Source organism: Chlorocebus sabaeus, chromosome 14, assembly GCF_047675955.1.
Source record: "Chlorocebus sabaeus isolate Y175 chromosome 14, mChlSab1.0.hap1, whole genome shotgun sequence".
In the NCBI taxonomy this organism is placed as follows: Eukaryota; Metazoa; Chordata; class Mammalia; order Primates; family Cercopithecidae; genus Chlorocebus; species Chlorocebus sabaeus.
The window spans coordinates 36,516,818-36,539,373 of NC_132917.1; the positions used below are offsets into that span (position 1 = coordinate 36,516,818).

The window sequence follows — 22,556 nt, forward strand, 5'->3', positions numbered from 1 at the left end:
TCACAGGAAAGTTTTAAACAAACAGTTCTATTTCTTTAATAGCTATAGGGCTATTCAGATTATCTATTTCTTCTTTAGTGAGCTTTGTCTTTTAAGGAATGTGTCCCTTTCATCTAAGTTGAATGTATTGGCATTAAGTTGTTTATAAGATTTTCTACAACCTTTTTAATGTCTCCAAAATATGTAATGATGTTCCCTTTCTCATTCCTGATTTATTAATTTGTGTATTCTCTCATTTGACTCCTGATAGGTCTGGCTATATGTCTATAAATTTTATTTATCTTCTCAAAAAAAAAAAAAACCAGCTTATATTTTCATTGATTTGTTCTTTTGATTTCCTATTTTATAATTTAGTGACTTCTCTTTATCATTCTCTTTGTCCTGTTTACTTTGTGTTTATTTTATTTTTACCTTTCTTTTTATAACTTCTTAAGGTGGAAACTGAGGTCATTGAATTGAAAGAAGTTTAGAATTTAGAGTTATGCAGGAGTTTAGAGTTAGAAATTTCTCTTAAGCCTTGCTTTAACTGCATCTTGCAAATTTTGGCATGTTGTGTTTTCATTTTTGTTCAGTTTTAAATTTCTGATACTTTTAAATTTCCCTTTTGATTTTTATTTGACCCTTAGTTTGTTTAGAAGTAGGTTATTTAGCTTCAAATATTTGGGAATTTTCCAGATAACTTTCTTTTATTGACTTCTAATTTAGTTTCACTGTGGTCAGAGGACATGCCTTTTATGATTTAAATGGCTTTTAAATTATTAAGGCTTTTTTATAGCCTAAAATATGATCTATCACGGTAATTGTTCTTGGCACTGGGGAGAAATGTGTATTCCGCTGTCGTTGCATGGGGTAGTCTATATATATCAATTAGGTCAAGTTGGTTGGTAGTGTTGATTCAAGTTTTCTATATCCTGACTGATTTGCTGTCTACTTATTCTATAAATTATTGAGAGAGGGATGTTTAAGTCTCCAACTGTAATTATGTGTTTATCTATTTCTCTCTTCAATTCTGTCAGTTTTTGCTATATGAATTTGAAGTCTCTGTTATTAGACACATAAATTTTGGGGATTGTTATGTTCTCTTGATGAATTGACCTCTATTGTGAAATAAATATTTTTATCCTTGGTAGCATTCTTTTCTCTAAAATTTATTTTGTGTGATATTAATACAGACACTGAAGCTTTATTTTATTTTTTTATTTTTTGAGACAGAGTCTTGCCCTGTCACCCAGGCTGGAGCGCAGTGGTGCAATCTCGACTCACTGGAACCTCCAACTCCCAGGATCAAGTGATTCTCCTGCCTTAGCCTCCTGAGTAGCTAGGATTACAGGCGTGCACCACCACACCTGGCTAATTTGTGTATTTTTAGTAGCCCAGCCAATAAGAAACCACTTTAAAAAAGTATAGGTGGCCAGGAGCAGTAGCTCAGATCTGTAATCCCAGCACTTTGGTAGGCCAAGGTGGGCAGATCACGAGGTCAGGAGTTTGAGACCAGCCTGGCCAACATGGTGAAACCCCATCTCTACTAAAAATACAAAAATTAGCTGGGCGTGTTGGCATGCGCCTGTAATCCCAGCTACTTGGGAGGCTGAGGCATGAGAATCATGTGAACCCGGGAGGCAGAGGTTGCAGTGACCCTAGGTCATGCTACTGCATTCTAGCATGGACAACAGAACGAGACTTTGTCTCAAAAAATAATAATAATAATAATAATAATAACGTGGTTACTTATGTTTAAGAGTATACATCTATAAATTGTGGCCGGGAGTGGTGGCTCACGCCTGTAATCCCAGCACTTTGGGAGGCCAAGGTGGGCGGATCATGAGGTCAGGAGATCCAGACCATCCCGGCTAACACGGTGAAACCCCGTCTCTACTAAAAATACAAAAAACAAAATTAGCCTGGTGTGGTGGCAAGTGCCTGTAGTCCCAGCTACTGGGGAGGCTGAGGTGGGAGGATGGTGTGAACCTGGAAGGCAGAGCTTGCAGTGAGCCAAGATGGCGCCACTGCACTCCAGCCTGGGAAACAGAGCAAGACTCCATCTCAAAAAAAACAGAAAGAGTAGCATCTATAACTTGTTATAGTCTACATGTAGTATAAAATCTTCACAACAGTATACTCCATTTCTCCTCTGTACAGCCTTTATGTTGTTGTCATATATTTTCCTTCTACATTTTGTAAGCTTCTATACATTTTTATTAGTTTTGCCTTAAAGAGTCAAATATCTTTAAAGTGATTTTAAGAGAAAGAAAATTTAATTTTTATTTATCCAAATATTTACCATTCCCACAGCCTTCATATCTTTGTGGAGATTCAGATTTCTATCTGGTATAACTTTTGTTCTTCCTGAAGGACTTCCTTTAAAATATCTATAATGATGAATATTTTCAGTTCTTGTATTTCTGAAAAGCTCTTTATTTTGCCTTTGTTTCCACAAGATATTTTTATTGGGTACAGAATTTTAAGTTGATGGTTTTGTTTTTTCTATTCAGTACTTTAAAGATGTGCCGGCCCAGCGTGGTGGCTCAAGCCTGTAATCCCAGCACTTTGGGAGGCCGAGACGGGCGGATCACAAGGCCAGGAGATCAAGACCATCCTGGCTAACCCGGTGAAACTCCCTCTCTACTAAAAAAAAAAAAAAAAAAAAAAAAAAAAAATACAAAAAACTAGCCAGGAGAGGTGGCGGGCGCCTGTAGTCCCAGCTACTTGGGAGGCTGAGGCAGGAGAATGGCTTAAACCCGGGAGGCGGAGCTTGCAGTGAGCTGAGATCCGACCACCGCATTCCAGCCTGGGCGACAGAGCGAGACTCTGTCTCAAAAACAAACAAACAAACAAACAAAAAAAGATGTGCCTCCACTGTCTTCGGTTTGTACTGCTTCTGAGGAGAAGCCTGACGTGATTTTTATCGTTTTTCTTCTGTACGTGTTTCTTTTCCTTTGTTTTTAAAATTTTCTCTTATTCACTGGCTTTAAGCAATTTGATGATTATGATGTGATTTTATGTAATATTTTTCTTTCTTCCTTTTTTTTGTTTGGGGTTCATTGAATGTCTTGGATCTATATAGTTTTTGTGATATTTGGGAAATTTCTAATCATTATACCTCATGTTATATGAGATTTTCCTCTGTGGCTGGTGGAAACATTATTCTCAGCCCTATGCAACATAAGGAGACTGTTCTTACTGCACCTTTTGGGTATCTCTTTCCCCAGCCTCTGATAGGTTCCTCACATAGGTTCCTGTACTTAATCAGTATAGGTTCTTGTACTTATCAGTACTCAGTTGAAGACAGGGGAGAGTCCAGTTCAGATCTCTAGAACTCTCTTGAGGTATTCTTTCCTGCAAACACTAGTTATTTTGGCCTTTGCAAACTCCCAACTCTGTAGTCTCAACTCACAGAAACCTTTATAGTCTGCCTGGGTTGTCCCTTCCTGCACTGAGTCATGAACACTCTCTGAGCAGTAGACTGGGACAATTAGTTTCCTCTCTCACAGGGGCTATTGTCTTGTGCTACCTGTTTTTCAATGCCTGAAACCTGCTTCTATTGTTTTGTTTTCTCTCTTTTATGAAAATTGTTTAAGAGAGGAAGGTCATTCTAGTCCTTGTTACTCCATATTGGTCAGAAAAAGAATTTGGTCTTTAAGAGTAAAGTAATTCCACTTTACATAGAAGATGTGGGAGTTTTTAATATTGGTTAGCCCAAAGAGGCTTATTTTTATGACTTTTTTTTTTTTTTTTTTTTTTTTGAGATGGAGTTTCACTCTTGTTGCCCAGGCCGGAGTGCAATGGCGCCATCTCAGCTCATCGCAACCTCTGCCTCCCAGGTTCAAGCAATTCTCCTGCCTCAGCCTCCCCAGTAGCTGAGATTACAGGCATATGCCACAACGCCCAGCTAATTTTTGTATTTTTAGTAGAGACGTGGTTTCTCCATGTTGGTCAGGCTGGTCTTGAACTCCTGACCTCAGGTAATCTGCCCACCTTGGACTCCCAAAGTGCTGGGATTACAAGTGTGAGCCACTGCGCATTGCCATGATGTTTCTTAAGTACTTTCAACATCTTCAGGAAGGCGACCCATCCTCTTCTGAGGTGTGAAAGATAATCCACTTGGAGGAGGAAGATTACAGGAAGAATCATCTGATGTAAAATGTAAACACAACCTTAGGGACATACTCAGGGCTATAAGTAGGAAGGTAGAGTTCTTCAGAATTTGCATAACAGGAAGTCTATTTACCAGAGCTTGATGTTTGATCATTCTTCAAATAGTAGTGAGTGAATTCCAAATCGAAAATTGACAAGATTAGAATGATTGTGAGGTACCAAGAAGGAAGCAGATGTCACATTTGGAAGGTGATTTAAGTCACTGTTTTCTTTTTTATTTTATTATTATTTTTTCCTTAATTTTTTTTTTATTTCAATAGATTTTTGGGGAACAGGTGGTGTTTGGTTACACGAACAAGTTCTTTAGTGGTGATTTCTGAGATTTTGGTGCACCCATCACTGGAGCAGTATACGCTGTACCCAATGTGTAGTCTTTTATCCCTCACCCCCCTCCCACCCTTTCCGTTGAGTCCCCAAAGTCCCCAAAAGTCCATTGTATCATTCTTATGCCTTTGCATCCTCATAGCTTAGTTCCCACTTATGAGTGAGAACATATGATGTTTGGTTTTTCCAGTCTAAGCGAAATGAGTTACTTCACTTAGAAAATGATCTCTAATTCCATCCAGGCTCCTGGCAATGCCGTTATTTCATTCCTTTTTATAGCAAGTAGTGTTCCATGGTATGTATATATATACACACATACATATATGTGTGTATATATATACATATATGTATTATAGATACACTTTTAAGTTCCAAGATAAACGTGCATTGCCGAGACCAGCTCGGCTGGGGAGACCCTAAGCCAGCGGCGCTAGAGGAATTAAAGACACAGAAATATAGAGGTGTGAAGTGGGAATTCAGGGGTCTCACAGCTTTCCGAGCTGAGAGCCCCGAACAGAGATTTACCCACATATTTATTAACACCAAACCAGTTATTAGCATTGTTTCTGCAGATATTAAATTAACTAAAAGTATCCCTTATGGGAAACGAAGGGATGGGCCTAATTAAAGGACTAGGTTGGGCTAATTAACTGCAGCAGGAACATGCCCTTAAGGCATAAATCGCTCATGCTATTGTTTGTGGCTTAAGAATGCCTTCAAGCCGTTTTCCACCCTGGGCGGGCCAGGTGTTCCTTGCCCTCATTCCTGTAAACCCACAACCTTCCAGTTTGGGCGTTAGGTCCATTATGGACATGTCACAGTGCTGCAGAGATTTTGTTTATGGTCAGTTTTGGGACCAGTTTATGGCCAGATTTTGGGGGGCTTGCTCCCAACAGTGCACAATGTGCAGGTTTGTTACATAGGTATACATGTGCCATGGTGGTTTGCCACACCTATCAACCTGTCATCTAGATTTTAAGCCCTGCATGCATTAGGTATTTGTCCTAATGCTATCCCTCCCCTTCTCCCCACCCCAACAGACCCCAGTGTGTGTTGTACCCCTCCCTGTGTCCTTGTGTTCTCATTGTTCAACTCCCATTTGTGAGAACATGCAGTGTTTGGTTTTTCTGTTCCATGTTAGTTTGCGGAGAATGACGGCTTCCAGCTTCATCCATGTCCCTGCAAAGGGCATGATCTCATTCTTTTTTATGGCTGCATAATATTCCATGGTGTATATGTGCCACATTTTCTTTAGTCTGTCACTGATGGGCATTTGGGTTGGTTCCAAGTCTTTGCTATTTTAAATAGGGCTGCAATAAACCTATGTGTGCATGTGTCTTTATAGAATCATTTATAATCCTTTGGGTATATATCCAGTAATAGGATTGCTGGATCAAATGGTATTTCTTTCTGGTTCTAGATCCTTGAGGAATTGCCACACTGTCTTCCACAATGATTGAACTAGTTTACACTCCCACCTACAGTGTAAAAGCATTCCTGTTTCTCCATATCCTCTCCAGCATCTATTGTTTCCTGACTTTTTAATAATTGCCATTCTGACTAGAGTGAGATGGTATCTCATTGTGGTTTTGATTTGCTTTTCTCTAATGACCAATGATCTTTTTTTCATGTTTGTTGGCTGCATAAATGTCTTCTTTTGAGAAGTGTCTGTTCATATCCTTTGCCTACTTTTTGATGGGGTTTTTTCTTATAAATTTGTTTTTTTGTTTGTTTGTTTTTTTGTTTTTTTTTTTTTTTGAGACGGAGTCTTGCTCTGTCGCCCAGGCTGGAGTTCAGTGGCCGGATCTCAGCTCACTGCAAGCTCCGCCTCCCGGGTTTACGCCATTCTCCTGCCTCAGCCGCCCGAGTAGCTGGGACTACAGGCGCCCGCCATCTCGCCCGGCTAGTTTTTTTGTATTTTTTAGTAGAGATGGGGTTTCACCGTGTTAGCCAGGATGGTCTCGATCTCCTGACCTCGTGATCCGCCCGTCTCGGCCTCCCAAAGTGCTGGGATTACAGGCTTGAGCCACCGCGCCCGGCCATAAATTTCTTTAAGTTCCTTGTAGATTCCAGATCCTAGACCTTTGTCAGTTGGCTAGATTGCAAAATTCTTCTTCCATTCTGTAGGTGAAGCACTGTTTTCAAGAGTCAGGATATTAGGACTTGGTCTACAAATTACATTTATTACTTTTTATAATCAGTAATAAATGATGGGGGAGATACTAAAAGATAAACTTAGGTGCATCAAAATTTTAATGAGTTTATTTGAGCATTCAGCAATTCATAAATCAGGCAGCACCAGATTGCAAGCAGTTCAGCACTCCACTGAGGAGGTAAAAAGGTATAAGGTGTTTGTGATGGTTAATACTGAGTGTCTACTTGATTGGATTAAGGATGCAATATTGATCCTGGGTGTGTCTGAGAGGGTGTTGCCAAAGGAGATTAACATTTGAGTCAGTGGGCAGGGGAAGGCAGACCCACCCTTAATTGGGTGGGCACCATCTAATCAGCCACCAGCGAATATAAAGCAGGCAGAAAAATGTGAAGTGACAAAATGGGCCTAGCCTCCCAGCCTACATCTTTCAACCATGCTGAATGCTTTCTGTCCTCAAACATTGGACTCCAAGTTTCGGAACTTGGACTGGCTTTCCTTGCTCCTTAGCTGGCAGATAGCCTATTGTGAGACCTTGTGAGCGTGTGAATACTTTATAAATTCCCATATACACATATATATATACATATACACACATATATATACACACACACATATATACCTATATCTCTTATTAGTTCTGTCCCTCGAAAAGAACTGTGACTAATACAGTATTCAAGGAAGCAAGACGAAGAAAATAACTGTTTGATTAAAGTGGACAGTCCCTTATTAGAGGTTAGTTGGCAGTTTCTGATTGGTTAAGTTTCATTTTACTGTTTACATTGTGTTTACATAAGAACCCAAGGTGCTGGAGGTGTCTCAGCCTAATGGCTCCCAATTAATTATTTTAACAGGGAAATTGCAAAATAGAAATGAAGGACTAAAGAGAGTTGTGGCAAACAGAATTTCTTGGTTGGCATTTGTTATTTCCTGCAGAGGCAGAAAAGTGAGATACTTTTTCTCAACATCCCTTAAATGTAGAGGAGGCCAATGTTCCGGCCAATGAGATATGTGGTTAGTCCGCTGGAGGGCCTCTAGGAAGACTTCCTTTGCCGTCTGTATAGTCAGCTTGGGCTTCCATAACAAAATATGATAAAGTGGGTGACTTAAATAAACAAATTTTATTTCTCACAGTCTGAAGGCTAGAAGTCCAAGATGAAGGTGCCACCATGGTTGAGTTCTGGTGAGGCTCTCTTTCTGGCTTACAGATAGCTCCCTTCTTGTTGTGTTCTCATCTGGCAAAGGGAGGGGAGGGGAGGGGAAAGGAGGGCAGGCGAGGGGAGGGGAGGCAGTTCTACATGATATGAAATGTATGAGAGGTAGTTCTACATGACAAAGAATTGTCCCACCTAAAATGCCAAAATGCTTAAGAAACACTGATATGACTGGTTCTCTATCAAAATAATGACAGATTATCTGGAAATATGTGAGGAAAATACTAACATTATTGATAAAAGATCCCAAAATGGAAATTTAAGTAGTCTAAAAGCATAGAAATTAAATTATAACAGTAAAATCTAAGACGCAGACAGAGAATAGGGAAAGGGAAAGTAACAGCATCTTCAAGCATCACTTATTTTGGAGAGGCACAGGAAGTCAAAGTATTCTAAAAATCACATTTTTGTTTTTTCAGGTTGGTAGGGGGTTAGTGAAGATTAGAGTGACTCCGTTTTTTCATATAGTAGCATGAAAATATTTGATTATGAACGAAGATAATTTTGAAAGAGAAACGCACAGTAGAAATCCCACATTAACATGAGAAAGACAGGAAGTGAATGACTTGATCAATCCAGCAAAAACGAAAAGAAACAATGAAGTAAAATAATGAACACAATAAAACAAAATCAGTGAACACCCAATACATCCAATACCAGCCACTTTCTTTCCTGGAAGACCTAGAAATAGGCAGCTTATAGGAAACACACTTAAAATGAAGGAATAAAGAAGAGTTGAAGGTAGAGACCTTTAAATAAAACGGTAAGACTAATCTGTGAATATGCTAAAGCTCCAAATAAAAGATCAGCAACGGAAACAAGGACTTATATGAAAACAACAACATATTAAGACCAAATAGGCTTTATTTCAAGGAGGCAAGCATGTTTTAATGTCAACTTCATACACACAATCCGGTTAGTCAACAGCTTAAAGAGTAACTCATGATCACATCAAAAGATGCTAAGAAGGCATCTGATGAAATTCAGCAGCCATTCTTAAAATAAGATCTCCTGACAAAACAGGAAAGAACCTATTTAAATAAAATAGATATTTACCAAATAACAAGTAAAATACTCTAATAACTAAGTACCAAAACCATTTCAACTAAAGTTAATAACAGACAGGGAGGCCTACTTTCACCATTATGACTCAACACTATACTGGAGTTTCTAGACAACAAAAATTTCAGAAAGGAATCTGTCAAACATTGAAAAAGACAAGATCAAATTATTTTCGTGAATGTCCTAACTGTATTTCTAAAAATCTCAAGAGACTCTAAAGTGCTAGAATTCATGAGATTTAGTAAGCATATACAATGTTTCTTGTATATAAGTATACAAAAAGAGATTTTCTCTGTGTATTTAAAAATTTACTTTCTAAATTTTTTATTTTTTATTTTTTTAAAAGAGATGGTGTTTTGCTATTTTGCCCAAGCTGGTCTGGAACTCCTGGGCTCAAGCAATCCTCCCACCTCAGCCTCCCAAAGGGCTGGGATTACAGGCATGAGCCATGCACCTGGCCCCTCTCTTTGTAATAAGCTCTTATAAATGAAAATGGTCACAACAGTGATCAAAATAAGAACATATTTAAAATGTTTTAAAGGCAAAGAACTTAAAGAAAACTCTCAAATCTTACTAAAGATATAAATGAGATCCAAACAGAAAATGATATGATGTTCTTAGATGGGAAGACAGTATCGTGGGCCAAGCTTCCCCAACTGAATATGTAAATTTAATGTACTTTTAACTCGTAATTTGGTTAAATTGGATTACATTATCACATACTTCAAATGCTGAGGATAGCCAAAAAAGGCAGTAAAAAGAACAGTGGGCAGGGGCTTGGCAAGGGGACAAGCTCCCCTGACCATATTATAAAGCCACCAATAACTGAATCCATATGGTATTGTCACATGAAAGGAGAACTGTAAGCGAAACAGCATGATATATTGAGAAATAAACCTTATTAAACATATAACTTTAATATATGACAATGCTGGTGTTTCAATTCATTGGGAAAAGGTAGTTTAATAGAGTGCTGCATTGGCAACCCACTTGGAAGAAAATTTACTTGGATGTTTGCATTCTACACATACACACACACACACACACACACACACACACACACACACACACACACACCCACCCCCAAATACAAATGGAGTAAAGACATAAATGTAGAAAACCAAAACCAAAAAACAAAAAATGTAGAAGCCATTCTAGTGGCTTATACATGCCACCCAGGAATGGAAACCTTCTTAATCAATGCAGAATACTTCTAAAATTTTATAGTCACAAATGCCTATATTTTATATATAAGTATACTTGAAGATCTACTAATAAAGTTTTCTGGGCTTTTTGTTTTTTTTTTGGGACATGGTCTCACTGTCGCCCAGGCTGGAGTGCAGTGGAGCCATCTTGATTCCACTTGCTGGGCTCAAATAATTCTCCTACCTCACCCTCCAGGGTAACTGGGATTATGGGTGTGTGCCACCATGCTCAGCTAGTATTTTACAAATTGTATGTAGAGCTGAGGTCTCACTATGTTGCCCAGGCCGGTCTCAAACTCCTGGGCTCAAGCAATACTCCTGCCTCAGCCTCCCAAAGTGCTGAAATTACAGGCATGAGCCACCCTGCCCAGCCCTAATATAAAGTTTTAAATGAGAAAAGGCATTATAAACATGGTCAACAAAAATAATATAGTTTTGGAGAAAAACACTTGCAAATAAGAAGAAAAAGGGTTTACAGGTAGTATAAAAAGAGCACCTGCAAATTTTAAAAAACACAGTGGAAACATGGGCACAATTTTAATAAAAATGAATGACAAAATAAACATTTTAAATGCAAATATGCAATTCACTCAAGTGAAATTCAAATGGTAAAGTTTTATTTGGAAAAAGTACTTATGAATGTGGTCAACAGACAACTTACAAGAGTTGAAAAAAAATGTTTGCATCCAAGAGCAGAAAATCTGAATATATATTGTACAATATACAAAATGCTTTTACAAACTAGTTAATTAAAAAGACAAACGGTAGAAACATATGGACCAAAAATAAGAATAAAAATTAAAACGTGTATAAAGGTATAACTATGAATATCTGTGGTAGGCAGAACTCTAAGATGGCCCCCATGAACTCTGCTCCTCATGTTACTTCCATGGGTGATGCTACATTGCAGGGCAGAGGGACTTAGCAGATGTAATTAAAGCTACTAATCAGTTGACCTTAACATATCTGGGTGTGCTTAAACTAGTCACAAGAGCCCTTAAAAGCAGAGTTTTCTCTTGCTGGCAGAAGTAGAGTCAAAGTATAAAAATAATTTGATGCACCCTGGCAAGCTTTGAAGGTGGAAGGAACCACGTGCAAGGGACCATGGAGCAACCTCTAAGGGATCAGATTTGACAGTCAGCTAGGAGACAGGGACCTCCATCCTGACTTTAATGAGATTGGAAGTGAATTCCTCCTCAGAGCTTTAGTTAAGTACCCACCCTGGAAGGCACTTTCAGTTCAGCCTTGTTGGGCCTTGAACAGAGCCCAGTTGAGTTTCCTTGGAGTTCTAACCTACAGAACTTTGAGATACTAATAGATAATTCAGTTATAAGTGCAATCCAAATGACCAACAAACATTTGAAAAGATGTCTATTTATAGTAGTCAGGAAAATGGAAATCAAGATAACACTGAAAAATCACTACATCCGCCAGGATTTTTTTCTTTTTTCTATGTATTTTTTAATGTTACAATAGTTATTGCCATGAGTATTAAGGGAAAAGTGTTTTTATACATTTACTGATGGAAATACAAACTGTTCCGGCCACTTTTGGAAACAATCTGTCAATATTTAGTTAAAAATTTAAATATACATATTCCTCAATGCAGCAATCCTACTCCAGGGAATCTATTCCGCAGATGTAAAACCATCATAGTGACAAACATACACACAGGAATGTTTATTGTAATAATAAAAAGGAAATAAGAGCTATGATAGACTTAGAGAAATTCTCATCATATATTGTTAAATGACAAACGCAAGATGCAGAGAATGTACATGATCCCATTTATTTAAAGCGAACTGCCCACCAAAATATCTTCTCATTAATGTTAGACTGTATGTGTGTACTTAGAGAAATCTGAGATACCTTTATAGATTTGTAAGGTGCTTATGATACACATTATATTAGAAAAAGCAAGTACAGTGTAACATGTCGAATAAAACCCCATATGTAATAATTAGGTATACATATTTGTATAATTAGAAAGACACATATCAGGGAGGTAGGAATGAAGGGGTATGATGGGACATGATTAGTTTTGCCATTATGCACCTTTATGCATTAATTTTTTGCATTTAATTTGTGTCACTTTCTTAACCTGAAAAACATCAAACCATCCCCCTTCCCTGCTCCATTTTTTTTCCCTCTGTACTTATCACTAATATTCCATATATTTCACTTGTTCCCCCACCTGGAATGTGCTGCATCAGATAAAGTTTTTGTTTACTGCTGACTGCCAGCAACTAGAACTGTCTGGCATATAGCTGGCACTCAAATATTAAGGAAAGTAGTCTTCTGCTACTCTTAATGTTCATTTTATCCTCTCTCTCCTAAAACCCGGATGTTCTAGAAGCTATCAGGAGTGTGACACAACTACATGACCAGAAGTCTGTATTCAGAGAGTGAACAATAGTTATTTGCTGGATGCTTATTTTATTAGGTGTTTTACATCCGTTATCTCAAATCAACCTAATTAGGCAGATCTATTATCCCCATTTCATAGCTGAGAAGCCAATTTAGAAGAGCTGACTTGTCTAAAATCTAACAGACAATAAATGTCCTAACTCCAGGCCAAATTCCTGCTCTTTCTTCCGTGTTGAACTGATCTTAAAGGAATCATTTTAGTAATTTTAATGACAGATAGTTCTTACATGGTATATAAGTTTAATATTGAGATTATTCATTGAATATTTCATATGTAATTTGCTGTTGATGATTCTTTTAATGATTTAAACATTAAATTGGTCTCTAACTTGTTGACTATTCCTAAAACAATTGCGCTGTTCAGCTAAAGCCCTGGGCCCTGCTGGAGTGCTGTCAGAAAACCAATGACAGAGATGTTCCCAGGAGAGTTAATAAACACTGGTATATTTACTATAAAATCTTCAAGACAAAAACCAGCCTGAGAGCATCCTGAGGAACTTTGTCCCAGAGTTTTCATCTCCAAAGAAAGCTCCCCAGAGGGATGCCTTTCCTGACAAGATTCCACTGGGAGGTTCCTCTTTCTCCTTGGACAAAAGCAGTCAATAGGGCCATCTGTGGGTTGCAAGGAAAGCGTGTGGAAGTGGACCTGTTCAGAGCCCAGGAATCAAGGCAGGCTCAGGTTCCAGGCTAGAAAATCTCCCCGTCAACTGATCAGAGGCCAGTGGGGAACAGGGGATGAGCAGAGGAGATATGGGGGTACAGGGATAGATGGGAGGTCATCAACAGGGTTTAGGGACACCTTCCTGTCCCCAACATGCTCTGCTCAGTTTTCATGCAGGCAGGACTGGAACTGTGCAGTATAAAGAGGTTGCTACTCAGGCATTTTGTTGCCACCTGTGAAGTAAAGTCCAAATTCCTCCCCAGTCAAGGTGAAGACCTCAATCTCAGCATAAGCTCTACAGAACTAAATGCATTTGAACATCAGCTGTCAGAGATTTTTTTTTTGGTCTTTGATGATTTGGATAGATTTAGATTTTGAAATGGGCTCTCTGATTACTCAGCCAACAAATATTTATAGGGTACCTTTGATATGGCAAGGCATCAGGCACGAAAAACAAACATGATCTGTGCCTTATGGAGCTTATACAGACAGAAGCAAACAATCATTAACCTTTATTTTTGTAGGTGACAAATGAGCAACGCATAATATGTAAAATCTGGGTTAAGGGAGAGAATCAAGGCATTTGGAAAAAAAATCTCATTACCTGCTCCTCATGCCTCAAAAAATATCGAGAAGATTTTGAAAGATAATGCAGGAGATAAAAATCACATATTCCTTATTAATCTTTCTATTCCAAAAATAATTTCTGAAAATCATAGGAAATAAAACTTTTGTGTATTTATTAGCAGAGGCAAGCTATATTATCAATTGGACACCTCAAGGGCACAAAATTGCCTGGAACTGCGACCTTCAAGTTCAAAATACCCCCAGAAAGCAATGATGTTTCTAAAGATTCTCTTACTTTTAAATTGTAATTAGTACATGTGTATTCCTAAGTATTCTACAGCAATGAGAAATAAGGAGTGTAGTCTTTTTTTTTTAAAATCAAATTGATTCTGACAAAAGGAGCTTATTGTCTTTCTCGTTAAAAGGCTGACCAAAAAGAAATAAAAGAAAGTCTGAAAGTGTCAGAGTTGGGAGAAAGCCTGATTCCTTCTGACCTGGAGATATACAAGGAAACTGAACAAATACCAGGCAGCAAAATACTGAGATATTTACCACATAAGAAAGCATTCCTACACAGCAGTTGAGTACTGGGAAGGTTGTGGGGGAAGGTATTATTCACAAACAACTGTCAAAAGATAACAGACCACTGAGTTTTTCTTTTTCTAAAAATCATATGGAGTGATATTATTTTATCAAGAGGATATTCTGAAATATGTGGGCTACAGAAAAAGATGCAAGTACATTTAAAAAAATGTTTTTAAAAGCATAGTGAAAACCATTCAAAAGAGAACTCACTCTGTAAAAATTTTCCTCATATTTTTTCATGAGATTATCACTTGGTTACTTTAGGATATTTCTTACATGCCTGGTCTTCATCCTGACACATGCAGACGACACAAAATACTTGGGCTTATGTTTTTACAGCTTCCTAAAATAAAATGAAAACTATTCCCTCTGACACTTTGCCAGGGGGCTCTAGGATACTTTTGATATATTTCCTTAAAATATTTCATTTAGTTAACAAGGACTAATGACAAGCCAGAATTGGAACCATTCATTCTTTGCGGTCAGAAATGGTATCTTGCCAGCCCACTGAAGTTGAAGTGGAAGACAATATGGCTCCAGCCACAGGGCCAGCTGCTTCTCCTTTTTGGTAAGGTACTTCTTTCCCCACACTCTCACCTAGGTTATCCAGCACCCAAAATAAACTTTCTGATAAAATTACTTTTGCTCTAAGTTAATTTTGTTTATGCATGAAAAATTACTGTCTTGGTTCCACTTCCAAAGGGAAGTAGTTGGATGCCAGTATACTTTAACATTTCAGCACATATACAAACCACAAGCTGTTTGTAAAATGTTGCTTTCCATGTGCTTTTTTTCTTCAAGTCTTCAGTTTGGGCATACTTAATTGTGGATGATGGGTTTCCCTACCATTACCCTTAATTTGACGATGCGATTAGAATTTTTAAAAATCTTCTGTTTAAGGCAATGAACTGGGAACCTGGTACATACATGAGATCTTATGATGGCATAACACTATAGTACTCCAAGTGCTGTTTAATGGATGTTTCACTGTGGGCTCTCCTTTACATCACTGGGTATCTAAAGAGATACACAGAAAAAGTCAATATGGAGCTGGCATCTGGACTGAATGGCTAAATCTAAGGTGAATGGCTAAATCACCAAGGACAAGATACTTTTCTATGAAATAGGTCCTTCTTATCAGTAGGTTATTGCAGACTTTGCTCACCCAAATGACTTCCAATCTAACTGAAACCACCATTACTTTTAGTGAAATATCAATTAGGAATAAGGAAAGGGTTAGGTTTTGTAGGGTTTGAGTGATACTTAGAAGTGAGTCATTTTGTTTGGTGGATTTTGAATTGTTTGGTTTTGAAAGTATACAAAACTTACTGAGTTAAAATTTGTATTTCAGAAAACCGATTCCAATTTTCAGAGTTGCAGAGCCGTATGTCAGTGTTTCTTTACAGAACTGGAGTGTTCTGGTCGTCCTGAGAAGTAACAGGCGGAGGGATGCTCCATGATTATAATGTTTAGGTTAAAAGGTATGCTCGACTCCCCAGGTGTTCTGGGAATATTTTATATGCCAGGACAGTGCTGGGAACCTGCAAAACATCAGTGATCTTGGGAAACCCAGAGGAGGTCAAAACACTACCTGGCAATCTTAGGCTGACCCCAGGGGGTTCATCAATCCATGAATAATTTTTGGAGTCTTAATGACCTCCTGAGAGATTACTCCAAAATTACTCAAGCTAATCTCAGTCCTCATTAAAAGGTAAAAGAGATGTTTCCAACACTACTGAAAATGTGTGTATATACCAAAGGATATAATACTCATTAATATACCAGCATACAGAACACCAACAATGGTGGATAGTTTCAAGGACACCAGAAGTGCCTTTTAAATTTCATACTGTATTGTGGATCCAGAATGGAACAAAGAGATTGTGAGTTCTGGGCAGGCCACAGGCCTTGAAAAATAATGTTGATTTGAAGGGGCAAGGAAGGTGGAAGGCTTGTGTGTGTCTGTTAAGTAGCCAAAGAAAAAATAAAAACACTGTATTTATATATGTGTATAAATTTTAAAAGCCATTTAAACTGAACATTTGAAAAACATAAAACCTATTCATTAAACATATGTGTCTCTGAAAGTATCACTGACCCAATCCTAGAAGGTATTTTAATTTGACTGGCTTTTCAGAGGCCCAAATTCTCTATAAACTTCTCCTTCCTCACAATCAGTAATTAAGACTGGTTCATTAATTTTGGACTCACATATACTTTGTCTAATATCCTTTTATTTCTCTGCACCCCTCTACGACTCCTCCCCCAAAAGTCCCAAATGAGACTATGTTAATTTAACTGATTCACTGTAAAGTCACAGCTAGATCCCAAATCTGACAAATATTCCAATTCATGAGACACCTATAGCACGTTATCTATATTTGTACACTTTATTTAAAAACAAATAATACACTTAGAGCCACCAAAGATGGATATCTTAATTAGCTTATCCATACCCTGAATTTACAAAAGAAACTTCTTGCACCACAAAAATTAGCATTTGGATTAATTTACATTAATTGATGTAACTAAAATTTAAAATACCTGAAGATCAAACAATCTGGCCCAGGGCTCACCAGCTGGAGGATTGGGTGTGGAGAGAAAGGATTATTTAGGAATTTGAACTGATGACACCCTGTGGCCAGCTCTAGTGAACTGAACTTGAGAAAACATAAAATAACCAGCATATTTCACTATTAAAAAGAAGAGGTTCCTCCTAAAAACAGGTATTAGATCATAGAGTTGGGATGGGGGTAGGGGATACCTATTAATCTGGGCTAGAAAAAAAGTGTGTGGAGAAGGGGAGTTGTATTGTTTTCTCACAAGAGGCAAACTTCAGCCAAACAATGAAGAGATAGTAGGGAGGGAGATGTGTGGTAGACCAAAGACTTTCTGATTGCTGATAATAACAAATTTAGCAGCTCTCTACAAGTCAATTAAAATACCATTCTCTGAGACATTTTCAGAGAGGAGCTAACTAACACCCACCCAGGGTGAAAAAAAATCATTCTACATTAACAAGGCACTCACTGGTTCACAGCCTGTTAAAAACCCAGGCAGACATTAGAATCTAAATTAAAATGATTTTGAAAATTTGCATCAGAGGGATGACAAGCATGTGGTCCCAGTTAAATTAAATCTAAAGCTTGGATTAGCAAAGATCCAGAAAATTCTGACCCCCTAAGCACCACTTTAGGAATACTGCCAGAATCAATGAGTGGGATCTAGGGATCTGTTTGGCCTAACATTTACTTTCTATAGAATTAAAAAAAACAAAAAACAAAAACTGATGTAAAGGATCTGTTAAATACTTTGTCAACCTGGCATCCCTTACACTGACATGAAGATCCAGTTGGATGATGGATATGGCCAATTACAAAGTTTGTACTGGCAAAAGTAAAAATGATTCAAATTATTGACGAATGACCTGTCCTTTGTTTTTAAACACAGATATGTTTTCTGGGCCTTTCTCTAAAATGAACTTTAGGGTTTGATACATTTCACAAAAATATACATATTTTTTGTCAGCTACTACTTTGTACAACCTGAATCCCAGTGTCCAACACTTAAAGTACTGCAATTATATAAATAACTAAACAAGTTAACAGTAATGGAGAGGCAACTTCTGAGTAAATAAAATGAATGATTATGTACTTAATCGTCTTGTAGTCACTTTCAAAGAATAAAGTAATCTGAATAAAATTATACTCAGAACTCTTTTTCATTTAAGTTCAATAATTATTTGGCTATTGGTTGAAAACGTCACACAGACATACACCAACGAAAGATTCAGTATCTCCACTCACTAACAACATTGATGGTTAATTTTAAGCAATTATTTCAAAGAAAAACAAAATTAATTCTAAGCCTTTCAATCTGATTTGTGACATCTTAATACAATATAACTTAAATGACAAAGCCTGAGAAAAGCACCAACATAGATTTTTAAAAATTGCATCCAACCGTCATTTCAGATGTCATAAAGATTTGCTTCAGTTAAAATGGCAGCAATGACAAAGAGGTAGATATGAGAGATGCCATTTAAATATTTTAAGACTCTTTTTAGGTGGAATTTTAACTAGTTCAGGTATTTAACCTAAAAATATTTACTAGTTGAATCTTTATCACGTAAGAACTTCATGACATGCAGTTTCTTAAGAGGGAAATACATGAAGTATTAAAAAGTGAGCCTTTAAAAAGTTACATTTACTTAGCCAACATTAATGAGATCCCATAATTTTGGTGAACCAATAATTTCTCCTTCTACCTGAACTGTACTATAATTAAAGCATAGCTATTTTTTTTCTCTACTGAAATTTCTAGGAATTCACATTCAAAATTCTTGGAGAGTATATATGGTGCTCAAGAGCACAAAGCGCATGAAATGTCCCCTGAAGTCCTAGAAGTTGAGCAGATACATTAAAAAGACATTGATGGTCACAAATCAGGACCTTCACAGATTGGTAAACACACATACACACACGCATGCATGCACACACACATTAACTCTCTCTCTGTGCCCTCCCTCCCACCCCCGCCCCCAACTCAATCTTCACCCTCACTGTAAGGCTGCATTTGTTTTTGTTTTTTTTTTAAAGGCACCTCTCATTTTCTAGCTATTGCCTTCTTGATGATACTTGTTTTTGTTAAAAAGCCTGAATGTTCAATGGAAATAGTTCAGTACTGAGAATGAAATATTTTTCAATTCACATTTGAATAGCCAGGTTTTCTTACATTCAGATTTTAATACACTAGAATGACAGTCTTTAAAACAAGCATGCTAGCCTATAATGAATATTGTATATACAGTAATTTAAACATTTAGAACTATATATTATACTGCAAAAGCAAACAGCACAACACTCATCATACTCATCATTATCTGCTGTGTATACTACCTCCAAAAATGAAAATACAAAACAGTAAAATGCACCTATGGTTTTTATATATATATATATAGTTTATATATTATATATATTCTTACAATATATATAATATATACTTATAAAATATACATACATTTTAGACATTTTCAAATAAATCTTCATTATCTCCAAAAGAAATTTATAGCAAGAATATTGAAGGAATGAAAGTCAGATTAAAAAAAAAATTTCTCACAAAGTTCATCATCAGTGATGCAGCTCAATTTCCCCCCTTTTAGTCATAACTAAAATGATTATAAAAGCTAAATACTTTGCATAACTAAGTATTTGTTTAATGGCAAAAGTTGTTAAACTTGTTCAATAGAAAAATACTGAAGGTCATTATATCACTTCTGTTAAATAATCTGTCTATGGTTTGAGTAGCAAATGAGCTCCATATGACAGCTGAGTTTTGAGAAGGGTGCTGCAAGCTCCCAGAGATGTATCCATACCATATGAAAATAAGGCAGGGATCCAAACCTCCTGCTAATTTTCATACTATTCCAATACATTTCAAACAAGATATTTACAAATGAAGCTCTATGAAAGCATTTCAATGGCTGCTTAAACACTGAATTTGTTCATTCCATGAATTTTCATTGAATGTTCAACAGGCTAGGGGAAAAGTCAGACACATGTATATGCTACTCTGGTTGGAAGACAGCTTTGGCTCATTTCTAGGCTGAGATCATGCACTGCTGGTAGAGAAGACTCTCTCTGTAGTCTCCACTGCCACAGCACTGGCTTTCTAAGGAACTTTCAACAGTTCCATTTGCACTACAGTCAATGTACCTCATGGTTATTTTCCACTCACTGACAGAAAAATTTCAACCATGAAGCATAAAATGAACAGGGGAAGAGTGTCTTGGTTTTTAGAATTTCAGTGACATTAGTAAAGCAGGTACTGAAGATCTTAGAAGGTAATTAAAACAATAACTGGTAGAACAATAGCTTTGTGGTCATCCATCATAAACACACCAAGTAATGGCAACTTCTTTCCTTCCTTCCTCGAAGGAATTTTCCAGTATCCTTCTACAAATGTTGGGTTAGAAACATTCTTTCTTCACTGTGAAGAACCAAAACAAATTTACTGAACACAATATGGAATTCTGTATCTGCATGGAAGTGTAAGTATTCACCTGATAGCCCATGTGTAGGTCAATTCATTTAAGTACACAATGGAGTCTCTTGAGCTTGCCTGTTAACCAAAGCACAAAGATGCAATGAAAAGGTAGCTGTATTAAAATACTACAGCATATCTGTATGAAAATCATGCAAATTTAGCACAGGTCTTTAGCTTTAAAGAAAATCTGCCTGTATAACGTAGAATTCCAGAGGCAAACAAGCAGAAATTTTACAAAAATACTGTCAATCATTACCCACATCACCACCAGAATACTTTCTCAAGAAGGAGATGTACATATCATGAGAAGCATCATTGTTGTGACGATGGAAAATGTGGGGAATGGAATATGTAGAAATTGTTTTAACTGGTTAAAATATTTATAGATTTAATATTTTTAAAATCTAAGAGTCTATATTTTTGGTGGCAAGTTGGACATTAATAATTTATTTCTAATTTCTAGATTGGTCTTTGTCATTTGGGACAAAGAAGAAAGAGTATGAAGAGAGACATAACGGCTACAGAAATAAGGTATGACAGAGGACTAGGTCTAGATAGCGGGGTCCTCAGAATCCCAAAAGCTGACCACATGTAGGTGGGTCAGAGGTAAGTTGGGCTGGGGAAGCCTGGCCTTTTAAGGTATGGATTTCCCTAGAAACAATACAGATAAACTGCCCATTAAAACATGTATATCTCAATTAAACAACGGGGGAGGAATAGGGAGAAAGACAGAACTTTTTAGCCAATATTTGGCATTAAACTCTTTCATCCAGATTTCCAGGAGATTCTTCTCAGAGAGATTAATAGAGGACTTCTAGGGTAAAAAACATTTGTTTTTATTAGTACTTCTGCAAAAGCAGCTGCGTGAAGTTAATCATACTCTTTGGACTCTTAATAATTATGAACTATTCTTGGTAGATGTCAGATAACTTGAATATGACAAAGAAGAAAGAGCACAGATCATCTGAAGCATGATTAGGTGGGTGCTGATAAATGACTATTAGCAAATAACTTCTATCTTTTCAGTCACTGAAAAGTAAGATTTCATTGGTATGAAATAATCACTCTGGTACTATAAATGTCACATGAATAAAGTGAATTTTAAATAGAAATTATTAAAGAGATATGCCCTGTTTACCCTTAAAAATAAACAGAATTTCAAACCTGAATAAGTTAAATCTGTTAGTAAAAGCAGAGTCAATCAACTATTCTTCACAATGGTGAATGCTTGATAGCTAAACTTCAGAATGATACCAAATCTATTTTCAAAACTGTAATACAATATAGAAATCTGCTTGCAAACTATTTGTTTAGCATTTCTGAATAATAATATATTTAACATATTATTGCATTTTTCTCCCCCTAACAGGTAAAACACTTTGCCAGGTGCTTTACGTGAACAGCTGAAAGGAGAGCCAAATTAAAAACTCAGCTTAACACTGTGTGGTCATTATGCACAAAGGGGTTAATAAGGCAGATATGATAAAGATTACTATTTTGACTATTTAATGTGTTTAATAAGATTCGCAGGGGAGAACTTGGTCTAACTTTCCTGTTTTCTTCTATTCAGTCCCAGCTATCAAGCTTTTTAATTATCCATTGTAGCATGCCCTACTTACTCAACAGGGACAAGCTAAACTTGTATTCGCTCAGGCCTGCCTAGCGAATTAGAACAACCTCAGAAATAAAGATGCCTATTAGGGGGAAATTTGAAACAGACCTCAGGCTCACAGATTCAGCTGAGCTTGCAGCAACCTGAACAAATCTTAGTTTTAGAAAACAGTATATGAATTGCAAAACTATACTTCAACAAATGTTCTCTGTGCTCCTTCAGCAGAACAAAAGGGCAGGACGAGTTGATTCTTGCCCTCGTCTTCTGTATCTCTTTTGTGCAGTTGATTACTTATAAACAGCTAGAAGGTGAAGATGATACACTGCGTCATACAAAGACTTTAGCCAGTGCGTCAGCTCCAGCACTGGCTATATAGCATTTGGATGGGTGGAAAGCTACATCATGAATCGATTCTTCAAACTTTTTTCGATGAGCTGTGAATTCTTGGATACACGTCTTACTTTCTAGATTCCATAAACGTATTGAACAGTCATGACCTATACCCAAAAAAAATTGAAAGGAAAAATTACATTAACATGAAAATGGT

The 22,556-nt window shown here is 37.1% G+C and overlaps 1 protein-coding gene across 1 annotated transcript in view; it reads right to left on the bottom strand.

The window, feature by feature from the left end:
• Nucleotides 1–8,691: 8,691 nt before the first annotated feature.
• Nucleotides 8,692–22,556, bottom strand: part of STRN (striatin) — a 133,788-nt gene continuing 119,923 nt past the window's right edge. Inside the window, exon 18 of the mRNA XM_007970954.3 lies at nt 8,692–22,506. Coding sequence (XP_007969145.1) covers nt 22,337–22,506 — 170 coding nt within the window. The 3' untranslated portion in view covers nt 8,692–22,336. The remainder of the gene's footprint in view (nt 22,507–22,556) is intronic.